Source organism: Aulostomus chinensis, chromosome 19 (genome assembly GCF_037954235.1).
Source record: "Aulostomus chinensis isolate RoL2024-O1b breed Wild chromosome 19, RoL_Achi_v1.0, whole genome shotgun sequence".
NCBI classification, from domain to species: domain Eukaryota; kingdom Metazoa; phylum Chordata; class Actinopteri; order Syngnathiformes; family Aulostomidae; genus Aulostomus; species Aulostomus chinensis.
Window position 1 is genome coordinate 13,359,028 of NC_141338.1, and position 18,835 is coordinate 13,377,862.

General features: G+C 41.4%; 1 protein-coding gene across 9 annotated transcripts in view; it reads right to left on the reverse strand.

Annotated features, from left to right (window-relative positions):
- The window catches only part of ank1b (ankyrin 1, erythrocytic b), a 75,907-nt gene that overhangs the window by 12,909 nt on the left and 44,163 nt on the right, over positions 1 to 18,835 (reverse strand). For 4 of the 9 annotated variants that reach the window (XM_086188160.1, XM_086188159.1, XM_086188156.1 and 1 more), the window contains exons 14-39: positions 18,582 to 18,779; positions 17,953 to 18,051; positions 17,645 to 17,743; positions 17,218 to 17,415; positions 16,974 to 17,072; positions 16,643 to 16,741; positions 16,357 to 16,455; positions 15,417 to 15,509; positions 15,185 to 15,257; positions 14,991 to 15,011; positions 12,935 to 13,058; positions 12,209 to 12,272; positions 11,788 to 11,900; positions 11,007 to 11,231; positions 10,281 to 10,435; positions 9,756 to 9,967; positions 8,290 to 8,494; positions 7,197 to 7,293; positions 6,872 to 7,100; positions 5,933 to 6,061; positions 3,723 to 3,842; positions 2,762 to 2,846; positions 1,661 to 1,735; positions 1,448 to 1,579; positions 1,080 to 1,238; positions 287 to 358 (exon numbers count right to left, since the gene is read on the reverse strand). In XM_086188160.1, coding sequence (XP_086044286.1) covers positions 287 to 358; positions 1,080 to 1,238; positions 1,448 to 1,579; positions 1,661 to 1,735; positions 2,762 to 2,846; positions 3,723 to 3,842; positions 5,933 to 6,061; positions 6,872 to 7,100; positions 7,197 to 7,293; positions 8,290 to 8,494; positions 9,756 to 9,967; positions 10,281 to 10,435; positions 11,007 to 11,231; positions 11,788 to 11,900; positions 12,209 to 12,272; positions 12,935 to 13,058; positions 14,991 to 15,011; positions 15,185 to 15,257; positions 15,417 to 15,509; positions 16,357 to 16,455; positions 16,643 to 16,741; positions 16,974 to 17,072; positions 17,218 to 17,415; positions 17,645 to 17,743; positions 17,953 to 18,051; positions 18,582 to 18,779 — 3,274 coding nt within the window. The remainder of the gene's footprint in view (positions 1 to 286; positions 359 to 1,079; positions 1,239 to 1,447; positions 1,580 to 1,660; positions 1,736 to 2,761; positions 2,847 to 3,722; positions 3,843 to 5,932; positions 6,062 to 6,871; positions 7,101 to 7,196; positions 7,294 to 8,289; positions 8,495 to 9,755; positions 9,968 to 10,280; positions 10,436 to 11,006; positions 11,232 to 11,787; positions 11,901 to 12,208; positions 12,273 to 12,934; positions 13,059 to 14,990; positions 15,012 to 15,184; positions 15,258 to 15,416; positions 15,510 to 16,356; positions 16,456 to 16,642; positions 16,742 to 16,973; positions 17,073 to 17,217; positions 17,416 to 17,644; positions 17,744 to 17,952; positions 18,052 to 18,581; positions 18,780 to 18,835) is intronic. The other 5 variants (XM_086188162.1, XM_086188161.1, XM_086188158.1 and 2 more) reach the window with 3 other exon arrangements.

Genomic DNA, 18,835 nt, shown 5'->3' on the forward strand with positions numbered 1-18,835 from the left:
CGTCAGTCGAAGGGAAAGTCGCCCTCATGTTTACGTGAAAGAGTCGTAATGTTCCGGGCTTGTGTTATGAGGTGTGAAATACATGACTTGTGCCCCAGTGAGGAATGCACAGAGGCGGGGGTTGGTGCATGCTGCAAACAGCTGGGTTCATGGTGGGAGAATGACTCCATTCCTCAGACCTCAAAAATTTGAGATTCATCATCATTGTCATCATCATCATCATCATCATCATCATCATGTACATGAGCAGCAGACCACCATGCAGCCCGGGTTCCCCTCAACTTACCCCTTCTGAAAAACGGGGGTCTAATAACTCGTGGCTTGTGCACTAGGCGCGACAGCCTTGTGTCCGTGACCTCTTGTGGAGCAACAGAGATAAAGGTGAAATGCTGTTACCCAGACTCACGGGAAGCAAGAAGGTGTCAAAAGAACAGCAACATGCTGCCCAGGAGGCTGGTTTAGTCAAGCTGCTGACTACGCTAACTGCCGTGATGTCATTTCCTGCTAAATCACATCTACAACGAGCATAGAATCATAAATTAATAAAAACATTTCATTTAATTTCCTGTAGATATTCTTGTAAAATTTACTAGACTGCACAAACCCCCACAATATCTGTTGTACTTTTCTATTTTCCGGTTAAATATTACACAAAAAAGACAAATATTATTGGCAAAAGGTTTTTTTGGGAAGTGCATTGTTGAGAGTTTACATGCACTGACTTTACATTATGAATGTTACCAAGAACGCTAAATGTGCTCGCCCTCCAAATGCTCCTTAAGTTGAAAATTAAATTAAGTGTTTAATATCTGTTGGCACCACAACAAAAATATTCATCAGTGGGTTTAACGTCAGTCTCCACGTCAAAACGCTGAGTACAGATTCTCAAAACGCTAAAACTCAAAACATTTTGACATCACATCTCTTGATTTGACTTCTGTTTCATTTATATAATTAACACCATGTTGCTATATCTTCACTGTGTTCAAAAATAAAAACAGCTAGGATGAGTATACCATGCCTCATACATGTGTGTGTGTGTGTTTGCGTGTGTGGTGTAAAATGTGTGTGTATCTTACCATTGATGATGCTGGGGGACAGCAGGGTGGAGTCGCGTTCACCGAGTCGACAGGCCCCCTCCTCTGAGGAGGCGGTTGCTGGTTGTGCAGGTTGACCCTCCAGAGAACTCACGATGTCTGCGCGATCTATGTTCCTCAGCGCAATGTAGAGGCTCTCCACTAACAGGAGGGCAAAAAGACAGCAAAGAGAGAGAGAGAGAGAGAGAGAGAGAGAGAGACAGACAGACAGAGACAGAGACAGAGAGACAGAGCTGTAATTTTGGGAGTCAAGCAGGCAGATCAAGAGTAATACTGTATGTACTCATACATTTATACTAGAATTTTTCGAAAGCTAACAGGAAGTGTTCTAGGAGGAGTTGTTTACGTACTCTTTGCCCGTTTGCCCTCTCTGCTGGCCCACAGGCTGAGCAGGGCCGAGCTCTGGTCCAGCAGAGAGTTGGGATTCTCCACGCGGATCCGATTAATGTCATCCACACCAAACTGGAGCTCTCGTGCCAACTCTGATGGGACAACAGTCAAGTGGGTAAAAGATATATCTGCAATAATCAGATGGCTACAGTCGATGATTGAAACTGACTGACCTGCCCAGCTTAAACCCAGTTGCTCAGATATGATGTTGATCTTGATCTCAGTTCTCTCCATGGCGTTCACTGTGGCTGCAGACAAAATCAAACATTTCTGTTTTGAGACACATGTGACAGCAGGACAAATGTGTGGTCTGAACTTTAAACTAACTCTTCTACAGATTACACATGATAATGCGTGCAGTTCTTAATGCCACTTAGTTTAAGATTAATGTTGGGGTAAACATTTGAGGATCAAAATGTGTGTGCCTTATGAGTATGTTGCAGTTGCTGTTTTGTTTACTTGATTTATCGTCTGTGTTCTTAAAGACGTGCTGGCATGCTATCAAAAGTGTTACTTACCTTGAGAAACCCATTGTTCTGTTGAAGGAATAAGCAAACACCCACTGTTCTGTTTTTGTCCAAATAATCCTGAGGGTTAGTGAACTATATTGGCAGGGGAGGTTATAATCTGGGTTCATTCAGGTGCTAATCCCACCGATCATAGTAGCATTCAGTAACTGTTACAGAGGGACCAAAGTGCAATGTAGCAGCGCTGTGTACTTGATAGACAGAAAAGGCCTTGCTCTGTAAACATACTAACAAGGGCGGCGATCTTGACTCAATTACCACAGGCCAGTAGAAGGGCTCCTCTGTCTAGCTCCACTGCGAGGTCCTGCCCATTCCCAATGCTAAGCTACAGAGCTAATGCTAACAGTATCTGTTGCCATGCCATTGGAAATCGCAGTGGAGACACTAGCGCCATGCAAACCCATCATTCATCAGTTGGAATAGCTACCAGGGCACTCAGGAACGAAAAAGATAATTTGCCAGGTGCCGTGGAGCCATTTTTGGATCATGTGTTGCTCAACTTTTGGCGCACATTCAATAAGATTTCTTCTAACTGCACTGCAAAGATGTTTGGGGCATACTTCAGAGCAGTGCATGGCATCCAAGGCTCAGTCTTTGTGCCATGCGTGCACGCGAGACAGATAGGGGAGAATAGAGGGCAGAGTAGGAAGCAAAGGGTTGTGGGTAAAGGGACAGTGCAACATTCAGTGCCGTCTCCACTGTGAGTATATGAGGAGAGGGCTGGAGGTCAGGCTGAGGAGGACTCACCCACACCAGGCTCATTCAGAGCACTGTAGCGCTCCCTCAGGGCCAGGGGAGTAAGCGTTCTCCTACGCTCCTCACTTCCAACGACCTGGAACATAACTTCACATTACAAACCTCGATCTGAAAAGTTGTTAATTAAAGTAAAACCTACAGTACCTATCTATCAACTTAGAATAGAATATTTGAATCACTTTTGTGAGAAAACCTTGTTATTTAAAACAATCCAGTAACAGTTCAGTTCATAAGTCTCCAGAAGATAGATTCCATATAAAAGTAGCCTTCGTAAAAAAAAATAATCATGTCACTGATTAAATGAGTCAAATATACAGTCATCCAGAGCCGATGTAGCGTTGCAAATAATTCGAATTTATTTGCTTCAACAGAATTTGACTCGTACTTCATTGTTTAAAAGAGAACAAGCTGAAAAATGACAAAAGAACTAAAACAAATGACAGCAATAACAACAGTTTACTTGGAATTACAAATAACAGGTACCACCGGAGGCCCAGTTATACTTATGAACACACGTTAAACAAAAAACATTCTTGATTCTGAAAATATTCCCATGTGAAGCCAGAATCATAAATCATAATTTAATCTCATAATCCCCAAAATGATGAGATATTACAACATTTATAATATTGACTACTTATTTTATCAGGACTTTTCAATCTCATATGCTTGACTTAACAAGCAAATCTTTATTGTCAAGGCTAAGCTTGAATTTCAGTTTTATTCTTTACTGTTTCAAATAGGCCACCATATTCAATTCCAGCAAAAATATTTCCCCTTTCAATCACTGGCACACATATGAAACAAATAATAATCAGAATATATAATCAGGTTCGGCAAGCTAAATCCCAGAAAGCTGACTTCCTCTTTGAGCCATCCTCTCTCTCATCAAACTCATGCGCATCCAGCAATTTTTAAGCAAGATGTGTTCTTTTTGCAAGCAATTCCTTACCTTGACACAAGGGGGCATGGTTATGTTGAGGTTACACAGTACGTGCTGTGCGTCCTCATATTTGGTACACTTCCGCAGGAAGGACAAAAACCCAGTGGCATCTTTGTTGCTGTCTCTGACCTAACACAGAGAAAGGGAGGAGAGAACCAAGGAGAAAATGGAAAGAGAAGGTAAAAGGAGACAGAAAAAAGGAGAAACAAAAGATGGAAGAGGGAAGAAAGAATAGAGAAAGAGAGAGAGAGAGAGAGCAAGAGGGAAGGAGGAAGAAAAAAAACAGATCAAAACAAGAATGATTTTCCTCCACAACGTCACGAGCATGTGGCGCAGTAACATGGGACGAGAAGCAGGGGGGGAAAACAGGGATGGAAGCAGTCCACAGGCAGGCAAGAGGGAGAGATTTACCTGCACACTTTACCTGGACGTCTGTCAGACCAGACAGTTACAGAGTGACCGTGAGAGAGAGAAAGAGAGACAGTGAGACAGACACATACAGACAGGCGAGGAAGATTGGAAGGCAGGCAAAGAAAGTGAGGGAGTCACAGGACATGCAAAGAATCACCCACGAGAGTTGACGGGTAGATAGGTAGCTACCCTGGTTGTTGGTGAGCCTCGTCATCATGAAAAGACATTTATTAAAGCATTTCTCCGGCTGATGGTTCAGACGGATCGAACAAAAAAGTTGGAAAATGAAAGTCTACTGACAAAAAAAATGATGTAAATATGACTACAAGGCTAAAGATGCACGTCATCTGTGTAAGAGACGCGCATGTAACAACAACAATGCAGAAGATAAAAAAAGAGATTTGAAAAATGGCTGACAGTTATTATCCTATTTAGTGTTCTCAACAACCAAATGGACAAATGTAGAAGAATGAATAAAAACATGACATCACTGCAATGTGTTTATCTTTGGAAATCATCTACCGGTGAAAAACTACAGAATCGCTCCAAAAATTAAGGACAAATTTGAATAAAATATCATGCGTTTAGAAAGAAGGATTCAACAACAATGAAGAAAAGAGCTCAAACACTGTAGAGAAACTACTCTGTTGCTCCGACAAATTTTGCTGACGTCAAAGGGAAAAGAAAATAAAGCACAATTAAAAGCACTCAACGTTGAGGAATGTCCTCAGTGACTATTACACCAGTATTTGCTTGGGTTACCACTCCTACAATATTAGAAGCAGGATTCTGATGTTGTTGGTTGAGATGGAGACAATATAAACTATTTTGTCAAGAATTGCAATAATTTTCATCTGTTGACTATCTTCTCCATTAATAAACTGATTTCTTGGGTTATTTCTGAGTATAGCAAAACGTCATGATAACCACGGTTTTAAATGCTATTTTACATATATATATATATATATATATATATATATATACACACACACACACATATATATACATATATATATGTATATACATATATATGTGTGTGTGTGTGTGTGTGTGTGTGTATATATATATATGTGTGTATGTATATATATATATATATATGTGTGTATATATATAAGTGTATGTATATATATATATATTTGGTCCAACCAAGAGTAGAAAATTCCAAATGTAAGGGAACTGAAATGGAAACGCAGCAGGTCGCCAGGTAGAGTGACCATCTAGGAAAGAGAAGGTTACTGAATTGACAAACCTCACCATGAAGCCTTGATGCTGCAGTGCGTGAGCGTAGAGGGTCATTATGACTAAACCTCGCAAGACCTACAAGATCACCATCTGATGTGTAGCAGGACAACGGCGTCACAGTATTTAAGTAATGTATAAGAAATGGAAAATGGCTTAATGATGTTCAAAGTAGTCAAATCATTTTTATCAATCAAATTTATACACAGTTGGTTCCTTAATACAAAACATATTTATTAGTTTTTTTGGGGTTGGAGATGCTAATTCTGTCTGTAGTTCAAAGTTAGCAAATAAATCTGTTCTATAAATGTAGTAAAAAAGCAGTACTTTTTTTCACTCTGAAATGTCGTAGAAAGTGAACTTTAACATGCTAACAATGAACAAACTGATATGACAGCAAACACACACCACAGGGAACACCATGTGAACACGAATCAGCAGGTGCTCAAGGGGAAGTGGATCTTTGAAACACTGAACCCAACAGGGGAACAACCAAAAACCACAACACCGTATGAACATGTAGCCAGTGGTAGAAACGCAGGCATGTTCAGAGTGAGATGTGGACAGACCTTGACAGAGACGGGCAGTCTGTTGTCTCTGAAGGCCTGGAAGCTGAAGCTGCGTGGCTGCTGCGTGGCCTTCCTGATGGGCACCAGGTTCCCAGAACATTCCAGGTGCAGCGGCATGCCCTCCATCAGCTGTGGGAAAACACACAAAGCATCATGGGTGAAGGACAAGAGACTGATCTGTCCCTTCGAGTGTGGGCTGATACAATCACATCCTCGAGGAAAACACAGAACTGATCTCAGTTCACATTTACTTTCTTATTTACTCTCGAGAAGATTTTGGTGGACACGGGTCAAGGTAACTGTGACAGGGACACATTATGGAAGCAAACAAGTGGAGGTTTCGCTTCAACACTGATATTTCTTTTATGCAAATTCCAAGTTTCCCCTTTCATTAACCACCGTAAATTCACAGCCTTCCTTAAAAACAAGGACCAACTGAAGAAAGGAGGGGAGTTAAAAATGTCACGTTTAATCTATATAGTTTTCTGATTAATTCAAAGTTGTGTATCAATTTGATTTTGGAAATTATCCATTACTGGATTTGATGACATCATATATAGACTTTTGTTTTCTGGCCATACCTCGGAAAATGATGATCATGGGAATGTACAGAGGAAATGACAGAGGAAATAGAAATACTAATAATAGGGTCTTCGCCTGAAGTACCTTCTGGCTCAGGCCCTAAAAAGATTTTAGATCACTTTGAATACAGTCATGACATAAGTTTTGAAGTATATTCTTATTGCCTCGAACAGTAAATGTGAGTATGGGAGTACTACTCTTCCATGGCTGTGGTACAGTAGGAGTTGGCAGAGGTACAGACTCTGAGAGTCCTGTAGTTAGGAAATCTGTTTACATTTGACTTTGCCATCACCCTCATTCCTCTCCACTGCACTTATTATCATGGCGACCGACACCTTCCTCCGCCTCGGTGCTGACCTCAATGTCTCGACTCCGTGCAACCTCGGTGAAGTTTTCGTGCAGCTCCAGTGTTTTGTCCATCTTGTCATCTGTCATGCAGTAACAGCGTAAGCGGCCCTCCCGCGCTTCATTCATCTTTGCAAAAATAACAAACTTTGCCATATAGGGTACAGCCATCAGTTCACGGTACAGCAGGTTGGCGAAGGTCACAGCTTCTGCCGTGCGCGGACAATCAGCCAGCCAGAATCTGTGGAGAGGACGAAAGCAGCTGCAGCTTCTGGGAAACAGGGAAGTGACGCTGATTGGAGACACATTTACGGTCATTAAGGAAGAGGGAAGTCACCTTGCAGAGACATTGGTGGTGAAGTTGGCGCAACTGTTGGCGTACATCAGCTTGGTGGTTCCCGTGATGTCCTCCCACTGAGCAGGCGCTGTTCCACCTGACACAACAACCACACGGAGTCATTCATGCCTCGTTAGAGCAATACCTCACCCAGAGTCAAGTCTAGTCAGCTTCATTTCTATAGCCCATTCTAAAACAATAGAAAATAAAATGCTTTACAGAGAGGAAGATGCTGCTAGACCAACAGACACTACAAAACACAATACATCATAATCTTAAAAGTCAGTTTGGATGTTAGTCTCATCCTGAAAGGAAGGCCAGAGAGAGGAGGTGAGTCTTCAAGAGTGATATAAAAGATTCATGTTTGGGAGCACATCTTATTTATAGTGGTAAGCTGCTCCACAGGGTGGAGGTGTTGTTTTGTTTTGTTTTTTTTTTGCCTCAAATGACTCACAAACAGGCGTTTGCATCGCCCTTTGAGGCTCTGAGAAGAGAAAGAACAGGCCAAGTATATTTAGTTGAAGCTAATGGCGGCTAACAACTTCTACAGAAACAAAACTGCAGCAAAATTCCCTAAAAACATCAGTTTTTAGGAATTTAAATGCATCTTCCGCAGTCTTCTTTATCCATCTGCACGCTCAGTAAATCCACAAACACTTTAATTTCAACCAAAAACAACAGTGTAGTTGGTGTTGAATTGAAATATCGATACGCTTATTTTAAAGTTCTTGAGCATTTGTGAACAGTCGCCATCAGCTTCATGCTACATAGCTAGTTTTGTCTGTGTTCATGAGGCTCACAAAAATGTGACGCAGGAGGAAAAGACACCTATTTGTGGGTAATTAAAAAGCAAATAAACAATTTCAAGGTGAAGTATCACTTTAACCAGGGCAGCCTGGGTCTATATTCCCACTTTTACAGTCTCAGTCATTCCAGTGACATCACCATATCCAAGAAAATTCTGGCTCTATTAAATTCAGATCTGGAGGATTTAGGATTAGGATCATACCAATTAAGTCTGAATTCTTGCTTGTGTTGTACGTCGCTTTGGACAAAAGCGTCTGCTAAATGAAATTGTAGAATTGTAGAATACCAATGACACTGCAGAGGAGGCGCAAGCTGGTGGTATCACCCTCCCCGGCATCACGTGGGCTCTCCCTCCATGATGGTGGCAGTGGGATACGCAGCCCAATCGGACGGTGAAACTTGCGTCTGCGCGGTTCAATGGTAACCACCGGGCTGAAGGTTGCCTGGTTACCAAGCTGTCGAGTCAGCAGCTCATCTGGGATTGGCTGAGCCTGAGGTTGTTGTGAGAGAATATGGCAGCGTTAAGGCGATGCTGCTGAGCAGAAGAGTGGGTTTATGTAAGAGATCGATTCAAGCTTGAACACAATTCACGTGACACAGTAAGTGGAGGTGATACTGGGGAAAAAAAAGATATAGACAGAAAAGGAGAATACGCAATGGGAAGCAGAATACCATATATGCAATAGACATGAAAATCCCAGCCATACTCACACATGCAACCAATTTATATGTCACACTTGACCCAACTCAGATCAGTGCATCAGCTCGGTCAGTGTGGCTCACAACTTAAATCAGGGAACTGAGGAGTGAAGAATGGCTGGATAAAAGGAAAACATAAACAGAGAAGCATAAGGCAAAGCAAAATCCAGATTCATGCAGTTCCTCAAACATTCTCAGTGCTGTGACAGACAATGTAAATCATGTACAGTGAAGTGATCAAAACAACAGAAATGCAAAATGCATAATCCGTCATAATCTCTCTGTCAGAGAAAACACAGCCAAGTGGAGGTTGTGTGGAAAGGCACAGTCAGCATGAGTGTTTGCCAAGTTCCCCAGTGTGTGTGTGTGTGTGTGTGTGTGTGTGTGTGTGTGTGTGTGTGTGTGTGTGTGTGTGCAGGTTTGGATGACTGATGTCACACACACACTGGCCAAAAGATCCTGTTCAGTAACACAGACAGCTCATGTTGCAAATGCTAATTTAGGGACAAAGCAGTCAGTTGTTTTTCTCGGCTCGAGACAAGAGCTCAGTGACGGTGTGTGAAGGGTGAGATGTTTGGGTGCAAAACTCACTATTGAAATCATAAATGGTTGTGAAGCACAGAATCATCATTGTCTAGTCGGTACAGGTTCGTGTCACATCATTTGAATATTCACAAAACATAAATATTCTACATTCTTGCTGATCTTTGTCACAATCTATCATTTATCCTCAAAAATCAAAGAAATACTGAGTTAAAATGAATTTGCTGCTTTTCATAGATGCAGCAAGTATTGGCCAATCTATGAATTTGAAAATTCAACGTGATTGCGGTCCAAAACGTGAACGCCACAGGTAAGCACACTGGCACCGACCACTGAGTCAGAGACTGTGATTCAGCGGTTTTATCAGGTTAACATCTGCTCCCGGTCGTTCCTTAAAATTGGACAAATTCATCTCCGTTGGAAAAGCAAAACCACAAACATCTGAGCAACATACATCCCAATGCCCCCAATTTACATGCCCTCCTCTCGACTATCGGCTCCTGTTCCTACCTGTAATCCAAGTCTCACTCTCTTGGTTACAGCTGTCTCAGGGAAGATTGCCTCAACATGGGGCACCAGCTTACTGGTCAGCCGGCCACCTTCCGGACCAATCAGATCGCTCTCCTGCTGAATGCGGGAGACCACAGCGAAGTACAGCGGGAAGTCAGTGGAGATGATCCGACGGATTCTTTTCTTCTCCAACTCCTCTTGACTTTCCAGATCTGCCGACATGAAAAGAAAGACAATAAAAGCAAGAGATGGAAAATGAGACCTGACATAAACAGGGTCAATACACGTTATTACCATGATATCTTCCTGATTTATCCAGGACTTTTGCACCTGAGAGGAAAGTTTTTGTCTGTTTACATTTACATGTGATGTGAATAAATTGTTCCTCTGCTGAGGGAACTTTCCCACAAAAAAGTTGCTCCTCCCTGTGGCCTCGTTTTGCTCGTCCACCGTCATAAATCACGATAAAGATGTGCAAGTGTGCAAGGTCTCATGGACAGTGAGATTCATTATCATCATGCTGACCTTCGTCCATGCCATTCAGAATAGTTTCCAGCACTTCGTCGCCATAGCGATTCCGATGTTCCTTCCAGACTGAGCCATTCTCACTGCGAAGGACCACGAGTTCTCTGTCCCCTCGAGCCAGGGAGGCAAAGTGTGGGATTTCTACTATTACTGGCCTGTGGGAGAAGTGATGAGCAGTTTTCAGGAGCGTAACTTTTATGGAACAACATCGTTAATCTCTTTAGTGAAGTAATAACACTGAGTTTGCTATATTACCAGTTCTAAGTGGTTTTTATTGCATCTTGTTTGAAAAAAAAAAATTCAATATCCACAGTGTGACCTGCGTCCTTGTGATATGCAAACCGACAAAATCAATCTCCACGAGATGGCATACAAATTAACCTGGTGATTCATTTCCACATTAACTCCAGGAATCTAAAGTCACTTTGTTTCTGTTTTTCTGTCGGTTCTATTTAAAGTTGGGAGCCGGGACAGTTTTCACATGGAGAAACTGATATTTCAGATTGAATAAGAGACGATTTAAACGTGATTTCAATCAGCAGATCTAACTGATGAATAAAAAACAAAATATCTTATCTTGTCAAACATAGATCAAATAAACAATGATGAATATTAAACACATAAATATACAGAAGTACACAACATTTGCAAGTGTGGCTGCACTAAAATTGGGTTTATTAATGGATATTTTTTTGATTGGATGAATCATTTTCGTAGTTGACTGACCCCAGGAACTGCATACTGGATGGCCCAAGGGAGATGATGCGGCTAGCAAGCCCCTCCCCCTCCACCAGAGGAGGAGGTGTGGTCAGTTTCTGAGGTTTGACCAGGCGGCAGGTAATGCGAGTCGGTGCGGCGCAGGTTCGAGGAGGGATGATGACCCGCAGTCCGTGGTGTCTGCTGCCTCGCATGGAGCCTCCTCGCGCATCCACCATGAAACTCACCAGGAAACTGCCAGTCGATTAAACGACAGAATCACGTGATTGCTTACTTCATCACTCCAGTCAGCAATGACACAGAGCAGCAAAAGAAATCTGGAACAAGGCATTAATTTGATTTGTTTAATGCGGACTGATTCATAAAAGAGACTCTAATGGACTGTGTGCCCTTTTCATTTTATTGCCTAAATATTGCAGAGTGGCCATCTGGAGTGGTGCTGAGAAATACTGTTGCATGAAAGGATTTCATACTCAACCCTGTGCTGTTTTTAGTCTGACAGCTCAATGTGTGTGTGTGTGTGTGTGTGTGTGTGTGTGTGTGTCTGGCAGGGTGACTCCTTTGATCTCATAAGTCTGTCTTGCTATACCACACTTATGTTTCACTTTTTCAAACGCTGACTCATTATGGTGTGCCTACGTTTAGTTCAAGGCAGGGTTAAAGGAATATTTCACAGCTGGAACCTTGGCTGTGCAGTTTAGAGGTTGAAAATTTCACTTATTCTCTGAATCATCAACGCTTTTCCCTTCATTAGTTTCCTGGAACAAAGGCAAATGTTCAGTGAGCTCACCCGGTGTGAATGGGACTAGCTACCGGGCTGACATTGTCTGAGGTTTCTGTGGCAGGACTGCTGGGGATGAGAGAGTCCTCATCATACTCCTTTGGCAGGGGGATGGGGGTGTGCTGAGGACAGAGAGGGAAGAAAGAACATTAAAGACAGTGAAAACCAGAGGACGTCAAATAACCACGGCTTCAAAGATCAAGGCTGAGAGGGGAGACAAGAAGTTAATCATTTAAAAAGAAAACACAGAGCACAATGAAAAAAGTAAGAGAAAACAAGAGAACAGAAGAAACAATTAAAGAAAACCAAATAAAATAAGCCAGTGATGTAATTTTAAATAAAAAGATGTGAAAGATTTAAAACAGATTCCAAATATTTATCAGTGTTGCTTTCAGTCTAATGCATCCCCTAAACATTGAACGAAGTCTACCTGATCCAGCAGAACGGTCTCTGGGGACACACAAGGGATTCTGGGAATTGCAGGAGAATACGGTCTGTGGAAATAGAGAGGAACACGTCGTGATATTCAGTTCATATGGAGACGTTTGATCCAGTCCTTTCAGATAACAATGATATATGATATTAGCTGAATCACTCACTTAATCCTGTTTAACCCAACTATTTTATTTGACTTAATTTTCAAAAATGAATAAAAGCCATTGATAAAATGGATTAACAATGAATCAACAGCCTCTGAATAAAATGGAATTAACACATTATACCAAATATACACATGTATTTCTCATTTTATAGACAATTTTAAATAATTCATGAAAAAGGAGGCAATTGAATTTTCTAACAATAAAAACATGTAGGAAAAATGATAATAAAATAACAGTAATAAATCTTACACAAATTACCGCTAGTGTTGTAAAACTAATGGTAAATATCAAGTCTGAAAAGCAACAGTAAAACATCCCCTGAATTTATACAGTCCAAAACTTATGCTGTGTTTTTTGACCATCACATATCTGTTTTAAGAATGGGGAGGTTTTTTGTTACCAAAAAATAAAATAAAAAATAAAATAAAATCAAACCTGTGGAACATTTCTTCTCAAATGTTCCTATACTATGGCGACGAGTATAATTTATCTTTTGGAACACCAAATTCACCAGACAACATAAACACAAAAACATGACAAAGTAACGGACTTACGTAGTACCCATGCCCCCTTCAAAATCTCTGAGGGTCTTCTTGGGAGAGAGGAAGTCATCGTCTTGGTCCTTGAAGTCATCGAGCTTCAAATAGCGTGCTCCATCCATCCCGAGCAATTCGTCTCCTGTCGGCACAGCAGAGAAGTCAGGACGACAGGAATGAAATCAAAGAGGACAAAAACACGAAGATGAGCAAAGAACGGGTAGCAAAGAGCACACACAGAATCAAGAGAGAAAAAGACGAGAACGGGGGGATACAGGGTAGAATGATGCTGATCTCTCAAGTTCTTCCACTCAGTCTTAAAATATAAGTTTCTGAAATCAAGGACAGCTTTTTAGACATTTTTTTTTGTGTAAGTGACAATATCTTGAACTGTGGTCTCCACTTTAATCAAAATAATGTCACTTGATTCAATTCTCCATGTGTGCAAGGAGTCACTGTTACACAACCATCCGTCCCATCCCTTCACCTTCACAAAAACACAGAAAAAAATGACCACAAATCACTCTCAGATATTTGAGTCCAAGCAATGAAGTCAAACCAACAACAGAGCCGATGGAAACCAAAAGAGATAAAGAAAACAAAAACCAAACAGGATTTTAAGACAGTGAATATTAACACAGCTTAGGACACTGCATGGACGGCAAACTGCAAGGCACCTGGTGACAGCTTTTTTAGTGAGCATGCCCATTAAAGATGAAATCACATGTGGTGATGGTTGTTTCTGTGTAGGAGAAAATACCTCAATTATTAAGGAGGAATGATATTGAAAGAAAATAAAAAGCGATACTCCACCCAAAAAGGGTATGTTGCTTTTCAACTACTCAAAAATAGGTGTCTTAAACTCACACAGGCGTTTTTTTTCTTTCTCTCCTGTATCACTTCATTGTGACTCCAGAATGCAGAATGAGCTAGCCACATTTATTTAGCTTGAAGCTAGCAGCGACTGACAGCTAACAACAGCAGAACTACCCTAAATACACAAGTTTCAAACTCTGATGCACATTGTTGAGTAAAATCCAAGACTTCTTGATCCTTGAGCTAATTAAACAACCTTTGTACTTCAGAAGTAGCGGAGCACAAAGAAGTCGCTTCAAATGAAAACCCCAGCTGGTCACGTTGGGTGCTGCTGTGAATTTGTACAAAATGGGAAGGGTTATAGTTTTTTCGTGTTATTTTTTTCTTTGGCTAAAATCGATGCGTTTACATGGATTATACAGGAAGACACATGAAAGAGTTTTGGGCAGTTTTGCTGTTGCGATCCATCAGTCACCATTAGCATCAAGATAGCATCCATGGCTGACTCTTTCTGCAGTCTGGAGTCACAGGTGTAATGCAGAAGGGGGGGTTGTCTCTAACTCAGGACACCTATTTGTGGGAACTTGAAAGGTAAAATATTCTCTTGGAGTGAAGTGTCACTTTAACAACAACAGTAAGCTAGAGACAAACATTCATTAGTACAAGCTGCTCAGGAAACAAAAGGAAGAAGAAACACTCAAATTAACCCACAAGACAACAGAGCAGAGCTGAATGAAAACTTGGGGTGAAGATTAAGATTGATTTGATTTAATTTTGAGATTCCTCTCTGCAGAAAGGCAAACAGCAACACTGCATGTTGAGTCACAGCTGGAGAACAGCGTGTGTGTAATCAGCTTATTAATCAATCTGACAGTAAAAAAAGCAGGAACACTCGTTTTCAAAATAGTTGAAGTAAAAGCAACGCTGAATTGGAGCATTTTATCTTTTAGATACTGTCAAAAATGAGTCCACGAACAGATGTGCATTGAACGCTGGTTAAAAGGAAAATGTCGTGACTACATGCTGATGAAGAAACAGACATATTTCTTTTCCAAATAAATCTCTAAGCAAGAGAAAAAAGACAGACTAACGATAAAGAGGAACAAACACGGCTGAAGTTGAGCGCAAAGTCAGAAGAACTGATTAGAAAGACAAATAGCGACGCACAGAGAAAATGAGAAAAGTGCAACTGCAATGAAGAGGCACACGTTCACGAGCCACCGCAACGGACAAGGCAGAGATACAGACACAATCCTACCTAACGTTAGCTGGGCAACCCCTACAAAACAAATGGAAAGGGTAGTTATAAAGAGTATTTATATGCATATCCATGGATTTAAAAAAAAAGAAAAAAAGGTCGCATTTTGACATCAGTGTACCCCCAAAACAGTCCTCTTCTCCCAAAAAGCTGAAAATGAATCATCGACATGATATAGTTGATATGTCACCTACCTTCATCCTCGGAGACATCCAAAATCTCATCCACCGTCTCTGGAAAGCTCATTCGATGCTTCTCTGTCGTGATCTGTGGAGATGGCAAGAGAAGCAAATAGATGGCTCAATTATCGTGCGGGCTGCCGAGAAGCCGAACTTCATCAATTCTTTTATTGAGTCATTGTGTGTCAAGGCTATATCTTTGTGGACTGGTGTAACCATGTGAACCAAGCATCAGGTGTTAGCTCACTGCAGAGACAGACTCTTCAGTAACCAGCTTCAGCACATCGATGACAGAGATGTAACCCAACCGCTTTGCAATGCCCAGAGGAGACGTTCCATTCTGTTCAGAAAAACATATAAACATCGCCCAAAGTATTTCCACTGATGTCCTCCATTTGGTATCAAAAATTAAAGGCATTTTCTTTAGTATTCAACAGCTGTTAGTTTGCCTGATGCCATAATCAAAATGTAATCAATGCAGGCACACTGCGTGAAAACATGTTGTTCTTTTTCCAATTTAGTTCTCTTTCATGTATTTTTCATTAAATATTTCCAGAAGTTGTATGTTTCCATGTGATCTTTGGTTTTTAATGAGAGGAAATATTGCATTGAAATATTAGAATTGGTGTGATATATTATTTTTTTTGTTGAAGTTGCAGAACATGGAAACTTTTTGGGAAATTAATTTATCGGTCTTCCCTGGTGCTAGACTAAAAGACGGATACCCTCCTCTTATGTACGCATGCAGTTGGAGGCTAATCACCTTCGCAGGCCAGCTGAATGGTTGTTAGCTTAGCACCATGAATGGTAGTGGGTGGTAAGTGTTAGCATATCTCTGTCACATTTAATCAGTCAAGCTGATCAATTTCAATGTTTAATTAACAGATTCAATATGAGAATCAGAAAATATTTCAACTATCAACACATTGTGAAGATGTGATACAGTATCGTCAGCATAGAGATGAATGGCGAACTGGACAGGATTTCCATGAGCAGTTAATTCTACTGAAAACAATATGATATTATTTGTCAGAGTTCTTCCTCTTCTAATTTTCCAGTATATCATACAGTTAACACATGTCAAGATTTTTTTTTTAAGTATCTATTACATAATTATTAAAATTATCTTTAGGCTGCAGTTTTGAAAGGATTATGATCAGATCGGATAAGGATCAGGTGTGGCTCACCGATGTGATCTCATTGGGCTGGGCTCCGTGTTTCAACAACAGCGTGACAATGTCCGTATGACCCTGCTGAGCTGCCTGGTGCAGAGGTGTGTAGCCCATCTGAGGAAAACATGAGGGAAATTCCACTGAAGGGCTGAGCTCGGATCTAAGCTAACTGGGGATTTAACACGTTTTATTGTACCAACCACTCCTGAAACCAGTAAACAAACGCATTCAGCTGATCGTAACACACAGATAGTAAACTCTAATGCTGTCCTGTATAACACATGTGACGGGTAGAGCTTACCCTCGTCTTGCTATTGACGTGAGCCTGCTGCTGCAGTAGGAACTTCACCATCTTAATGTTGCCATAGTGACAGGCCACATGAAGGGGTGTGTAGCCCATCTGATACAAAGGCAGAAAGACAAAAAGAGCAGGGATGCATTAAACAAGCACAGAAGTATGTAAAGATTAATATAAATAGATTAAATAGATTTTTATGGTTTCTTAATGATTCTCTCATAGATTTTATAGATGTCTAACAGGTACTAGCTAGTATGATGCCACAGTTTGATGGAAGCTACACTCAAATTTAGTGTCCTTGAACTCCTTTCAGCAGTGGGGGCAATGATCTTACCCGTGAAGCAGCATAAACAGAAGCCCCCTGTTTGACCAGCGTGTCGGCGATGCCCACGTGACCCTCCTGAGCCACAAGATGCAGAGAGGTCAATCCATTCTGAAGACAGAAGGGAAGAGGGGACAAGAGAATTGAGCAATAATCGTTCATAACAATGAGTTTTAAGGAGGTTGTTGGATGTGACCAAGATTAACAGTAAAATCCACAATTATTTACTCATATGGAAATGATCTGATTGTGATACCTTGTTTCCTAGATTTACGTTGGCTTGTTTGGAGATGAGCAGAGCAACCATGTCAGGTCGTCCCTCCTGAGAAGCCAGGTGGAGTGGTGTGATGCCTTGGAGAGACTCTGCGTTGGGTGATGCTCCGTTCTGCAGCAGACAACTGGCCACCTCCATCTGGTTCTGTTTGGCTGCTATGTGCAGGGGTGTGTAGCCATTCTGAAGGGACAAACACAGACATACAGGCACAAACAGGCAGGGCGTGACCTCTCACTGCTGCTTGGGATCAGATCAAAAATGGAACGCTGATGTAAAAGCACTTCAGAGGATCATTGATGCTGCGTTTATGTGTCACACACATTCATTTGACCTGTTCTACTGTGTGTATGCGTGTCAGCGCTGGCTTGGCATGCTTTGCCGGCCTGCCTCACATATGTGAGCATCTTACTCGGGCAGTGCTGTGTGCAGATCCTCCCTTGCTGACCAGGAGTTTAACAACATCCAGGTTGTTGTGATGGACCGCCACATGAAGGGGTGTCAGACCGTTCTGTTAAACACACACATACACGTGTACATATATATGAACCCACAGACATAAACATGAAGAAACCCACACAGAAACATGGATATATGAAACACATACTGTGATTACCTTTGGAGTAAAACTTTGGGGTTCTTTTGCAACCTTGAAAAGAGTGATTTATTCTTGTTGTGAACATTAGGGACCTGAACGACAGGTAGCACAGATTGTCTCACCTTGCCAGCTGCGTTAGGGGTGGATCCTCTCTCCAGAAGGAGCTCAGCTACGTCAACTTTTCCATATTTAGAGGCCACATGGAGGGGAGTGAAGCCTTTCTGCTCAAAAGAAAAATATAATGAGCAGGGAGATTTCTGATATGCTCAGAAAAGGGGACGTTTGTTTTAAAACTCAATTAATATCATGTCACTTCTTTTACACCGTCAACCAAATATCTATTCATTTGTAGTTTCATATAAAAAAAAAAATTCTTCTGTAAAACAAAATATGCACGTGCCAACACTGTATTTCTACATACTAAGATACATTAGTTAGCTTGACAGCCTGTCTTTGCCAGTAAGGATTCAGTACCTCAACCCTGATTTCTTGATTCCCTGAAACAAACTCCTTCCATTAAACTTTTCCCACCATGTTGCACAGGGAAGTACTCTCAAAAAGGTTCTTCTGCTGGATTTGAATTAGAATTTTTACTAATGAGTTAAAGTAAAGAAAAAAATGTGGGAAAAAGGAGAAAATTTTCACAAGACAGTTACCAAACACAACCAACTCGGACATTATGGTGTGGGTGGCAAAGAAAATATTGGCATACAAATGACACCACCTTTTTACTTTTCCACAACTACTTCACCTTTGTCATCTTGGTTTGCTGTGCTCCAACATCCAACAGGATTCGAATGGTGTGTATATGACCCTCCCGTGCAGCAATGTGTAAGGGCGTGTGGCCAGCTGTTGTGGATGAGTCGGGGTTAGCCTTGTGCTCAAGAAGCAGCTTGACCAGCTCCTTGTGGCCCATACGGGCCGCACAGTGAAGAGGTGTCTGGTCGTCCTGGAGACCAAGACCAAAGAGCAATGACCAACAGATACAGATCTACGAAATATGAA